Source organism: Herpailurus yagouaroundi, unplaced genomic scaffold (assembly GCF_014898765.1).
Source record: "Herpailurus yagouaroundi ecotype Mexico unplaced genomic scaffold, PumYag 163, whole genome shotgun sequence".
NCBI lineage: Eukaryota > Metazoa > Chordata > Mammalia > Carnivora > Felidae > Herpailurus > Herpailurus yagouaroundi.
The window spans coordinates 11,028,117-11,040,611 of NW_024412404.1; the positions used below are offsets into that span (position 1 = coordinate 11,028,117).

General features: G+C 57.5%; 1 protein-coding gene across 1 annotated transcript; it reads right to left on the bottom strand.

The window, feature by feature from the left end:
* Positions 1-4,532: 4,532 nt before the first annotated feature.
* Positions 4,533-5,547, bottom strand: NEUROG3 (neurogenin 3). The gene is made up of 2 exons (XM_040486944.1): positions 5,360-5,547; positions 4,533-5,187 (listed from the first exon to the last, which is right to left on the bottom strand). The coding sequence occupies exon 2, from the start codon at positions 5,178-5,180 to the stop codon at positions 4,533-4,535; it is 648 nt and encodes a 215-aa protein (XP_040342878.1). The 5' UTR covers positions 5,181-5,187; positions 5,360-5,547.
* Between the last annotated feature and the right edge of the window lie 6,948 nt (positions 5,548-12,495).

Here is a 12,495-nt window from a genome sequence, read left to right on the forward strand (position 1 = left end):
CGCCCTCAGCTTCAGCCTTGGCCCTCAAGATCTCTGAAGCAGAGCGGGCAGAGAGCAGCCTGGGACCTCTTCAGAGGAGGGGGTGGGGCGGCCAAAGGCAATGGCGCTAGGCACTGTTTGGCCTCGCGAGACACAGAAGACCCAGCTACAGCCAAAGCAGGAACAACTACAAACTGTCCCAGCACAGAGCAAAGAGCTCTAACCTGCGAGCCCAGCGCCAGGTCACAATCCTAGCTTGTTTGCTCCAGTAATTCACCAAGTGACAGAGGCCCTTGTGTAAGTCACCTACTTCCAAGACTTTGGGTCTCAGTTTCCATGGGTGTGAACATCACTGCCCTCGTGGCCTGCTGTAGGAAGGGACCTAAGACAAGAAGTGCCAGCCTCAGAGTACCTGGGTGGCTCGGTTGGTTTACGTGTCCAATTCTTGATTTCGACTCAGGTCACGATCTCCCAGTTTGTGGGATCGAGCCCCCCATTGGGCTATACGCTGACAGTGTGGATCTTACTTGGGGTCCTCTCTCTGCCCCTCCCCTGCTCATGCTTTTTCTCTCTCAAAATAAATAAATAAACTTTTTTAAAAAAAGTGTCCAGTCTCAAGTGTCCCACTGTCTGTAATCTTGGCCCCTTGGAGGCAGAGCAGACAGGGATGGTTAGTGAATGCCCCCTTCCTTTTCTTGAGCACAGCCTGCAGACATTTAAAAAGGAGGAGGAGGGAGAAATAAACTCAACAGAGAGTATCAATTACATATATGTAAAATTGTAGTTATAATATACTCAGCACTTATTCTGTGCCACATTCTCATCCAAATCCCCTTATACCCTCCCGACACTGTCCCCACTACTAAGGCCTGAGGGTCTTCTCCGCCGCTTCTGATTGGCGGGGGGGGGGGGGGGAGCTATAACTGGGTCCACGGCAAGCATGGCCTTCTCGTAGGCACCCAGAAATCTAGTGAAAGGGTATTAAGGACTTCCTCCATATTCTCCAGTGAATTAGCTGAGGTTCAGGGACTTGTCCAAGGTCACACAGCCAGGTAGAGTGGCCCTTTGGGGGAGAGGAGGGGCAGAGTGCGCCCCCGCCCCGCCAGCCTTTGTGCCAGCCCAGCAGCCAGGCTCCCAGACATTAGCATTCCAATGGCCCCGGGACGCTTTGTCTTTCGACCAAGGCCGGCTTGGGAATGGAGTGGGATGGGGGCAGGGCACCATAAATCTACCTGCTAGTGTGAGCCGATGGGGGTGGGGTGGTGGCGCAAGATTCATGTGCTGTTTTTCTGGAAGTCAAGCTTGGGCTCAGACAAAGGCAGAAGAGGGGGAAGAGTCTTTCGACCCGAGGGTCTTTCCTGGCCCCGCTTGGGACCCTGTCCGGATTTCAGAGAGCTGGGGCACAGGCGACGACTTCAGACCGCGGGAGGCCGTGCTGCGGTAGGAGCTGAGGCTTAGTCCGCCGGCGCGGCCTTCCAGCCGAGACTGAGAGCAGCCTGAGTGATTTTCAAAGCCTCTGAAAGCAATATTCCCGTGGCGGGTGGGAGGCGTGGTGATGGTGAGGCTGGGCTAGTTAGTTGTATCTGCCACTCACAGAGATGTTTCCAAGCTCTTCTGGATCAGTGGCTCCTTGGAAAGAGGTGTGGACGAGGTTTCTTACCTCAGAGCAACTCCATACGGGGTGATGGAGCTCACCCCGGCCAAGGGAGCCCTAAACTTTGCAGTGATTCTGGCAAACCCTAAACCTTTCTTTGCTTCCTCTTGACTTGGAATGTAGAGTTGACAGACAGCTCTGGGGTCAAATCCCCCACCCCCCCCCCCCCCCGACCCCAGGGGGGCCCCCCCCACACAAATTTGTTTAAACCCGCCTTTTTTTTTTTTTTTTTTTTTCTTTTTAATTCATGGGGCGGAGGACCAGTCTGTGTGCGTTTAGTGACTAATGGCTCCTTAATGAGCACCCTCAAAAGCAGGAGGGGGATTGGGCAGTGCGTCCATCCACCTAGAACACGGAGTCAACACTTTTGCTGTCTCAGGGAGTCGTTTGCACCTGAGGGAGTCCCCCGCCTATTTGAACACTAGTTTCCAGAGCCTTTCACAAGAAGAATGATCTTCCTGCTTCAGGACTTCTCTAAATCTGTAGTCCTGGGCCCAAACACCACCTCTCTCGCAAGTCTCCCAATCCAGCCCCAGGCACCAGCTATCCTGCCTCCATCCTGTGCCTTGTACCTTTACCCAGCACCCAATATTTTTGGCCTTGAATAACATTGTCTGTATACTTGCTGCCTTCCTGCAAAGACAGAGATGGACCTTCCTGCTTTTTGTGTGTCCACGCTCTTCCCCCAAAGCGCCCAGCGAGTAGCAGGCACTGGGTTGGTCCCTGCAACTAGGAGCTGCAGACACCTGTCCCTGGGTGGTGCCCCAGGTGGAAAGTTGGCTGCTGCAGAAGTCACCAATAACCCATTAATCTTCTCCCAGATTAAAGCCGGGAAATGAAACAACACCTTCATTCATTCTTTTGTTTGGGGCCCTTCTCCCCGCCCCCACTTCCGGTCCCTGGTAACTGAGACCTATCTCCTCAGAGCTACCTTTACTGGGATTAGAGGAAAAATTCATCTGGAAGTGGGGATGGCAAAAGAGAAACGAAAGGGGCGTTGACTCCGATGAAGCTGCCACTTTTGCACTCTAACGGGAAAGCTACCTACCTGCCTTCCGGCTGTCAGCCCCTAATGGGTGCCTCGCCTCTCTGGGGTTGGCCGGCTTCTTCCCCTGGCCAATCCAAGGAGGCCTCTGGGGTTCAATTCACAGGGTAGGGTGCCCGCCCTCCATTTTCCCGTTTCTGAGCACCAGGCAGACTCCTCGGATTTTTACAGCTCAACCTGCTTCTGGAGACCTGGGGGTCCCGCAAGGCACGTAGGGGTGCTCCAATAGTGCCCCCCAGATAATCTTCGGTCCCGCTGCTCACCAGCCCAACTCTACCTTGGGAGTAACAGAGAATGCATGGCTGGAGACCTTGAACAGTTCCTTGGTAAGTTTTCAATCAAGACTGCTGGGTGTCCAGGGTGTCAGAGATTTCAGCAGGAACTTCCACCCTCTCTGCTCCTCGCTGCTCAGTTCTGAGCCGCGACGCCACCGCCCCTGAACCGGCTCTGTGAAATGAGCTCGGAAGATGTGCGAGATCTCTAAGCACTTTGGGTTGGGAACATTCCTGGGATGCCCAGTCCGGGTTCCGTGTCTCCAAGGGCTCTGACCTTGTGGCCAGGCTATTACTTGTCCTCACCAAATGCAGCAGTCGCTCTAAATCCAGGTTAGCGGTGTTGGGGAAAGGGCCAGCAAGAGGCCCTAGTTGGAGTCTTTGATCTAAACCACTGTCTAGAATAAGACAAGTCACTGCCCCATAAATAAAATAAGGAATTGGACCAATGATTTCTTAAGAGCTTTCCAGCTCTTACTTTCCAAGTGGGTTTACCTGACTTGCCCTCAGGACTCAGTCTTCTCTGCCTTTGAGCACAGTGTCACAATCTTTTAGCCCAAACTAGAGGAGAGGCCCAGATCCCCAGAAAGTATCATCCCTCTCCTTGGAGTGAGCCCCCCCCCTGGCCGCACCCTAGAGGCTGTGGTCCTCCCTTCTGCACAATCCAGTTACTTAGCTGAGGCTTTTTGAGGGTACTTTTTTTTTTATTGGCTCAAAATCTCATTCACCAGTCTCTAAATAATCTTATGTACAAAATATAGACTCCCCCCCCCCGCTGTGAAATCTTATCAATAAATACAAACGTGTAAAGGAGGGGAGGAGGGTATATAATTTACCATACCAAAATTCATTTCAAAAGATATCATATAATTTACAAACTGATTTTTTCTTCTCTCTTCTTCTTTTTTTTTCCTCTTTCTTTCTTTCTTTCTTTCTCTCTTAAGACAGGGGAGCTTCAGTCGCAGGAAAGCGGGAGAGACATTCCTGAGCCAGGCGGTCTCTGCCGCAGTTCACAGCCTGGTCTCCCTCCCCCGGGAGGGCAATGGCTCTGAAAAGTGCACCGAGAGAAGGCGGAGGGTCGCCTTCGTGGATTAAGGCAGCGGACCGGCCAGAAACCAGGGCTTAATACGGAGAGGGTCAGCGGCGTCTTTCCAGAAGAGACGCTGGGCGAGGAGAGGAAACCGGAAGAGATCAAATACTGGATTAAGTCACCTTGGTTGGAAGGTTGGTAAGAGACAGACTGGCACACTTGAGGGAGGGTAGGATGGCTGGAGACCGTGTCTCCGGCTGCGTAGTGCTACCATTGTCGTCGTCTTTGCGGGAGACTTGGGGTGGTTGCAGGGAGGGGAACGCTCGAAGCCTGCAACGCCCACCTGCTTGCGCAGCAACCCGAGTGCGGTGGTCTGAAGTTAGCGCGACGCAGAGGACGGGGGATTGAATCCAGCCTGTCACCCTCGTAGGCGCCTGGGCTCATCGGGTGTCAGCGAGCCAGAGACTGGAAGGGCAAGTTCGCATGAGGGCCCCCGTAACCGCCCCCTCCCTCTCTCCCGAGCACCCACCGCCCAGAGACCCGCGGGCCCCTTCATAGAAAGTCTGAGAAAGCTAGGGCGCCGGGGCGCAGACCGGTAGGGGAGGCAGGCATCTGCAGCCCCGGACGCTCCTCCAGAGAGGCGGCGGGGCTCAGGCTGCCCGCCTGGGAGACCGGAGAGTAGAGGGAGCCCCATTCTCCCGGGGAGCCGCCGTCCTGGCTGCCCAGCTCTTCGCAGGGCGGCGCGGGCGGCTCCAGCCCGTAGAGGTTGTGGTCTGCTATGCGCAGCGCCTGCGTCAGCGCCCAGATGTAGTTGTGCGCGAAGCGTAGCGTCTCGATCTTGGTGAGCTTGGCATCGTCGGGAAAGGTGGGCAGGACGCCGCGAAGCGCGTCCAGCGCGGAGTTGAGGTTGTGCATCCGATTGCGCTCGCGGTCGTTGGCCTTCTTGCGCCGGCTCCGCCGCTGCTTGCTCAGAGCCAACTCGCTCTTGGGCCGGCTGCGCCCCCCGCGCCTCGGCCGGAGCTTCCTCGAGGCGCCTCGGCAACCGCCCCCTTCCTCCTCCGCGCAGCTCCCCTGCACGCGAGCCGGGCTGGGCGGAGCGGACGCAACGCAGGTCACTTCGGCGTCCGAGGCGCCCTGGAAGGGCTGTTCTGTCTCGTGGGTCGCTTGGACAGCCGGCACACCCGAGGGATGAGGCGCCATCCTGAGGCTGGGGTGAGAGGTCCGGGTAAGCGTGGGTGGGCCACCCGCGCGCAATTCCCGGTCCCCGGGTCAAGTGAGGGGGAAAACAAATGACGAGAAAGAGCCACCCCTCCGCTCCCACCGGATCACAGGGCCCCTTTCCCCCCTCCACCCGTCGCTCTGTGACCTCCAGGTGTTACCTTGTTCCCGCGCGCAAAAGGGTAGAAGCGGCGAACAACAAGAGCAATGGGGAGCTTCGCTGGCCTTTTCGTCTGTTAAGTCCAGCCAGGATGCAGGAGCCGCAGCCTGGAAGTTTCCCCAGCCCAAGAGAAGCGAAGAGCAAAGGGGGTCCCGGGCCACTGCTGCTGTCTTTGGCGCGGCTGCGAGACCATTCAGAATTTTTTCTGAGCCTCAAGTCGTGTGCCCCTTGGCACGCTTTATCTGCTCGGCCCGGGCCAGGAGCGTGCCTGCCCCGTTGCTGCCCGAGCCGCCGGCCAATCAGCGCCGGGGCCAGGGGGCCGCGCCACGCGAGCCCGCTCCTCCCCCGCGGGGCACAGCTGGATTCCGGACAAAGGGCCCGGGTCGGGGGAGGGGAGCGCCGCTCTGTTTGCTTTCTCCCCGCGGGCTCGGTCCCAGCAACTCTCGGCTCCTCAAAGAGCCTCGCCCAGGGAGAGGAGCCTCGTCTGGCTCGCGTCTGGCCGCCCCAGACCGCTTTGCTCGTGTTCAGTTTTACCTTGGCATCTGTCCAGCCCCTCTTTTGGTACCTCGAAGAGGGCTTTGGGAAGCCCACGGGGACATTGAGGCTCAGAGAAGGAGGTGGCTTGCCCCAAATCACGCGGCGAGACATGGGACCAGGTGCAAGGTGCCCTGACTACCAGCTTGGAGGAGCGTCCACGAACTCCCGAAGCCACCTTGCTCTTCTGCGCTCCCGGTCAGGCCAGGAAACACACATGGAGCGATGTTTCACGGACCCTCTCCATTCTGGAAGGAGGGGCGGGGCCACCACAGAGACAGATCCTGCCTAGGTCCCTGCCACGTAGAGACCTTCCCTGGAGGTGAGGAGCCCCCCTACCTCCCACCACGGTGCTCTGAGACGAGGCTCCACACTCCTCAGAGGGAGGCGCTTAGAACCTCTCCTCCATCCCCCATCAGGAACCTCCTCCCCATCCATCCCCCATCAGGAACCTAAGACGTTTCCATCGTGTCCCAGAGGCGGAGGGTGGTTATGGTGGGACCTCCAGGGGACATTCGACCACTACCAATCGCGGACAGTCCCCTAGCATTCGGGCCAGGGTCTCTGGGGAAGAGCTCAGGTGAGAAGGGGTCAGGAGAGGGCCGGGAGTTCGCAGCAAGGCTTTGTCTTTTAAATGCCCGTGGTGCGCTGGCGCTGCGAGACACAGACGACTTCTTTCTTCCCTTCGTCCCCCTGTCCAATCACAGCCAGGGGCTGCCAGCACTACCTGGCCCAGCTCCAGCCGGGTGTGAGGCGGGGGCGTCCTGCCCTGAGCACCGCTCAGGGACTCCGCGGGCCCCTGTTAGCGCCGGCTGGAAATCTTTCCAAAGTCAGCCTGAACACATCATCCCTCTTTTCTTCCCTGCCCTTCCCTTTTGTCCCCGCCTCGGACACGCCGTGGTCTTCTGCTTCCGGTCACTCTGGGTGAGGGGTCGCGGCTTCCGCTCCTCTCTCTTGACCGCGACGTGTCCGGTGGGGGCAGAGGCGGGGGGGGGGGGGGAGGCCGGGGGGGGGAAGACGGGGGCCCCGGTTACGTCTCCGCAGGCTGAGAAAGCTGTGCTTCCTAGCAGGTCCAGTGCCTCCCGGAAGCTGGAGGAGGGGGGCTGGACCCGGCTGGGAAACCGAGGGGATGGGGTGAAGGGAGGAGGTAGGTCTGCGTGTCTGCCCCAGTGACCACCTGCCTCTCCACACCCGCCCAGGCTGCTTCGGGGGCGCAGTTACCTCCAAGGCAGAAGAGGATGGATATGCTTGGGCGCCAGGGAGAGAGGGCTCTAGGACTGGACGGGGGTGGGGGCGCTGTCCTTCCGATCTCAGCCGGTGCGCGGTTAGCAGAGGTTCCTTCCCTTTCTGCTTTCCAACTGAAGCTAGGGGTCAGGCTCCCGAGGAGCAAAGGGAAGAGACTCCTGGATTGCATTTTGCTGCTGCTCCTCCCTCACGTCAGGATTGCTCCAAATTTGTTTCCTAGTCATAAGAATGAGAACCAGAGGCCTGTTTTACAGATGGAGACGTCAAGGCCCAGAAGGGGAAGTGATTCACCTAAGGTCACACAGCAAGTTCTGTCAGAACCACGTAGAACTCAGGTCCTAAGACTCGGACTTCTAGATTCTCCCCTCGCACCTGCTGCCTCTCCCTGATTGGGGGAAAATATTTTTTCCCCCAAGGCAAAACCAGACACCCCAAAGTGTAGAAGGTAGGAGAAGTCCTGTATCTGTGGGGGAGTCAGGGTCAGAGTGGAAACGGACCGATGCTTCATCTTGCTACTTTCCTGCCCTATACCCCAACCTTGCTTGGTTTCTATTATCCTGCAAATTATGAACAGACAGGAAATCCGAAGCATGCTTCCCTAGGGCTCTGGGACCCAGCCCCACTCGGGGGAGCCTGCCCTGGCGATAAGGGATCCAAACATCCCTGTGGGTCCCGGGAGGCCTGAAGAGCAGCTCCAAACCAGGACTCTCACCGGGCAGTGGCTCTCAGATAAAGGGCAAAGGAGGGACTCGCTTGGCTCAGTTTTGCCTCAAGCGGCTGATAGATACTGGTAAGAGCCGCAGGGCGAGTTTCCTGCACCAGGCAAGATTCTGGGCATTCTTGGGAACCTTCTTAACCGGGAGAGAATTCCGGGACCCACGTGGGATTCTTATCCAGATCCCCCAGAGCAGCTCTGGCCCAGGGCTCTTCGGGGATTCCAGGCCGCCACCACTACGGCTTTGCGCAAAACATAGGGCGAGGAGCGCGCAGCGGCCAGGAGTAGCGGTCTCCTTGAGGAGCGCCCACAGCTCTCCGCAGCCCTTCTTCTGGCCAGGAGGGCGGGGTCCGAGGTCGAAGAGTCCTGGGGGATTGGAGATCCAGGGTCCACGTCCTCCCTTTCCGCTGTAGGGGACGCACAGACTTCTCTCCAAAGTTAATCCCTGTGCTTTTGGTGGCGGAGGCGCAAAGCAGTGGTAACTCAGTGCGCGCCGGCGGTTTTTGTGAAACGGCTCTTCCAGCGGGGAGCAGAGCCTGTTCCTGAAGCCCCCGGCCAGCCACCGCCTCTAACGCCTCCGAGACGCGCGCGCCTCTACTCTCTGAGGCCTACGCGCGTCTGGAGGCTGAGGGGGCCCAGGAGACGGGCGACAGCCTGACGCCCGGAGACCGCGGGCAGATTGGAAAAGAAGGAAGGCAGCGGTCCGCCCGGCCGCCTTCCTGTCGGCGGGGGGAATCTTAGCAGTGCCTGGGGGCTCTTTGAGAAACAAGCGGGATGGAGGGGGGCCATAGGAAGCTGAATAGCTAATGGCTTGCCGGAGGAGGGGGCTTCTTTCTCTCGCCTTCGCCTCGGCCCTGAAAGAGGGGAAGACAAAAATCTGGCGAGCGAGCTGCCTGGGCCGAGACTGGCCACTTCAAACAGCCCTTCAAACAAAAGGAGACGATGAAAAGAAAGCCCCACCTGTCTCCAGTGTTTGCTAAAATAATAATAAATAGATTTCGTTTAATAAATAATTACAAGAGATTGTAAAGTGGAGTGCTTTGGAAAACATCTACCGCGGGAGTCCCGCAGCCAGCCGTCACCTGCTCCCAAGGCGGACAACTTTATTGTTAAGCCACCCCCCAACTAGTTTGCCTCTGATAAACTCTCCCTCGTTTTCACAATGACTGTTTACTCATAGTTAGCACAATATTACCTTTGCCGTGATAAACCCAGAAGGGGGGAGACGTGGCCCCTGGCCCCTGGGCACACCTGTCCCAGAAGCTGACACATGGATTTGGCAACGAGCAGGCCTCCCCCCGGGGGCCCTGCCTCCGTGTACATTGGCCCAATTGCCACCCATTTATAACAGGTTGACTGCAAGGCCTATCTCGGTCCTATTTGTCTTCTTTTATTGAAAGCATATGGTCTCCAGGGGCTCACCAGCCCCATATTTCATCTGCCGGGAGCTGGGGCGCTTCCGCAGGCTGGTGCTGCCCGGCGCGCGGCTCCCCACTCAACGGCTGCCGCGCCAGCTGAGGGGATGGCGGAGGTGGGGTGGGGAGAGATAAGGAGGGCTCCTCATTCGCTTTGGGAGAGAAACCATTCCCTCAGAGACTCCCCCTCCCCAGGCGCAGAGACCTCGTGCGCTCTTGAGTGGGTGGCTGGTTCTTTCTCTTGGGTAGGTGAGAGGGCGCCATATGCCACCCCCCAGGGCGTAGGAGGGAACTCCAGCCCAGGGAGTCCTTGAACAAAGGGAAGAGAGGGCCCGGGACCTCAGGAGCGCCCGAGGTCTTTATTTCCAGATCCCCCTCCCTGTCCAGGGCCACCTCCCCCCGGATGTCCGTAGCTGGCGCGCAGCGCCTGGAAACAAAGTGTCCACATTATCCCAGCCGCCAGCCGAGACAGTGAATGCGTGAAAAGGTGCATTGCGCACCAAGACACCTGTTGAAGCGGCGCCTCTTCTCAGCGCTTCTCGGTTCTGCCCTCGGTCAGCAGCGAGTGGGGGGTGGGAGGAGGGAGAGATACTGTGATTTGTGGCGACATATGTTGAGCAGATTGGTGTGTACTCTTCACAGGGCCACACGCACCCTCGCTCCCATACACACCCCGCGAGAAAGAGCAGCTGCTGTCCTCACCTTCTCCCGACATAATACCTGGGCCAGGCGCCTTGGCGTCGCCTTTTGAGACTCCATCTCTCCCCCACCCTCTCTGCTTTCCGCCCCCACCTGCCGTCCCAATCTTGGCAGCTTCGTTGTAGGACGTTATTGTCAAATTTAACAGATGCACGTTTGTTCCCAGCGCCTGGTCTCAAACACACACACACACACACACACACACACGCACACACACACGCAGGCATCCACAGAAAACGCGACCGATGACACAGATGCGGAGCGCAAGATGTCCATATGCCCGGCTCCGCGCCCGCCAGGGCTGGGGAAACAAACAGGACTGTGTGATTTTCTCTCCCCAGCCCAGAATAAACGGAAACTGCCGCGGGCGGGCGGGGAGGCCACCTCCAGGCGCCTCTCGCTTAGCGCTTGCCCTTTGGCGCGAGGGCGCACGGCACCTCTGGGCGCAGCGCTAGAGCCAGGAGAGCGCGCGGCTGTGGACGCAGAGCGCCGACGGTGAGGCGGCGGGAAAGGGGCCCCTGGCAGGAGCATTGAGGGCCAGTAGCTCTGGAGGTGCGGGTCACTGGCTGACCTCTCTGGTCCTTGCTTGACCTCTGGACTTCTCAGTTCCTGAGTGGTGAAGTTGCCCCAGTCTTCCCAGGATTCCCAGGAGTGGACATCCACCTGAGGCCCGCTAGGGGCGGGCCCGGACCCCTCTTTTTTGACACTCCTCTGCCCACTTATCTCCTTGTCTGGGCTTTCCTAACACAACGGTGATGAGAAGGGCACTGGGGGTGGGGGTGGGGGGCTGGCTCTGCCACTGTCCTTGTGCTGCCCTGAGAAAATTATTTCACCTGGCCCCCCTTCCCATCTATTAAGGGAAGAAGCTGTAAAGGAAATACATTTTCAAAATTTCAAATTTGCAAAACTTGGAAACCTTGGATATCAACAGGTCTTAGGGGAGAGAGGAGGAAACCCAGAGAGAGAGAGAGAGAGAGAGAGAGAGAGAGAGAGAGAGAGAGAGCAGTCCCCTCCTCCAATACCCACACTCAGTTTGCCAGATCTGAGTTTCTGGCCAAGAAAGACAGACAGTTTCTGGCCAAGAAAGACAGTTTCTGGGGGAAAGACAGGCACTGGGGGGTGTAGGAAGCTGTCCTCTGTCCCCTCTGTCTTTCGACTCCTGGAGCACAGGCAACGATTGGGCCACGGTGACCCTCAGTGGCAGCATGCTACCAGGCTTTCAGCCCTTCATTTCTTCCAGTGCTGGGGTGGAGCTGGGAAGCTGGGGGGTGGGTGTGTGGCTCTGAAGCCTCTTCCTCTTTCCAGGCCTGATTCTGGAGAAAACCATGTTCCTCCTACCCTCGGCGTGACTTTGGATGAGCTGTGCTCCTTCCGCCGTCCTTGTACAAGTTGTTTTGACTTTCCCTGTGGTTTTTGGTTTTGACGGAACGTGGTCCTGACATTTCTGAGATGCACTGGCCCAGGGCGGAGGACATCCTCCTTTGGGAGAAGTCTTTCTCCGTACAAGTCAGGGAAGCCCTCTGCCGGGGGGTGCCTCTGTTCCCTAGCCCTGATGCCCCCTTCCCACCCATTCCCGGTGCCACGGGGATTGTGCCTAGGCAACAGCGGGAAGAACCAAAGGGTGTTGGGATTGCTGTGAGTTGGGGGGTGAGAGCAGGAGAAATCTATCCTCCTCACCTTTTTTAGGTCACCTTGGATACCATGCTCACCCCGCCTCCACTTGTCAGTTTGGGAAGGCAGGAAGGGGACAGGGGTGGAAGGCGAGGAGGGTCGAGAATTCTAGACTAAGTCAGTGCAGAAGCAATAGAAGGTCATGCAGTGTACTTTCCCACACAGTACTTAGTAACTTTTTTTTTTAATGTTTTTTTTTTTTTTTTTGTTATTTATTTGAGAGAGAGAGACAGAGTGCAAACGGGGGAGGTGCAGAGAGAGAGAGAAGGAGACGCAGAATCCGAAGCAGGCTCCAGGCTCTGAGCCATCAGCATAGAGCCCAACGAGGGGCTCAGACCCACGAACCGTGTGATAATGTCCTGAGACCAAGTCAGATGCTTAACCGACTGAGCCACTCAGCCATCCCAGTACTTTAATATCCATGTAGAACTTTGAGGAGGCAGATCACCCTCTCATATCACTGGCAGGGGCGGCGGTTCCTGATTTACTGTTCCCAATTTACTCCTGAGCATTCTGGGACTCAAGGTCACAGAGCTGAGTTCTGGAGCCCCTCTTCCCTTGTGTCCACCCCAGTGCTGGCACCTCCTGTCACCTTCCTGGCCCCCTACCCACTGCCCACGCTCCAGGAACCCTTTGGAGGTGAGCAGGTCTGTCAGAGTTTTGGGGGTCCAGAAGCTGAAGGATTTGGAAGCAATAAACAATGGAGATGGCCCCTTCTCTCTCAGTTTTCTCTTCCTATCGCTTCCACAAGCTTCTCCTAGCTCCCCACTAATGCTTTCGAGGCAGGGCCAGATTTATGGAGTATTGAGGGTGAGTACCTTCTTAAATTTGGTGCCCGAGGCACTCCACCTGCCTCAC

Coding starts and splice junctions, on each gene's coding strand:
- NEUROG3 (XM_040486944.1), bottom strand. CDS start 5,180: ATGGCGCCTCATCCCTCGGGTGTGCCGGCTGTCCAAGCGACCCACGAG.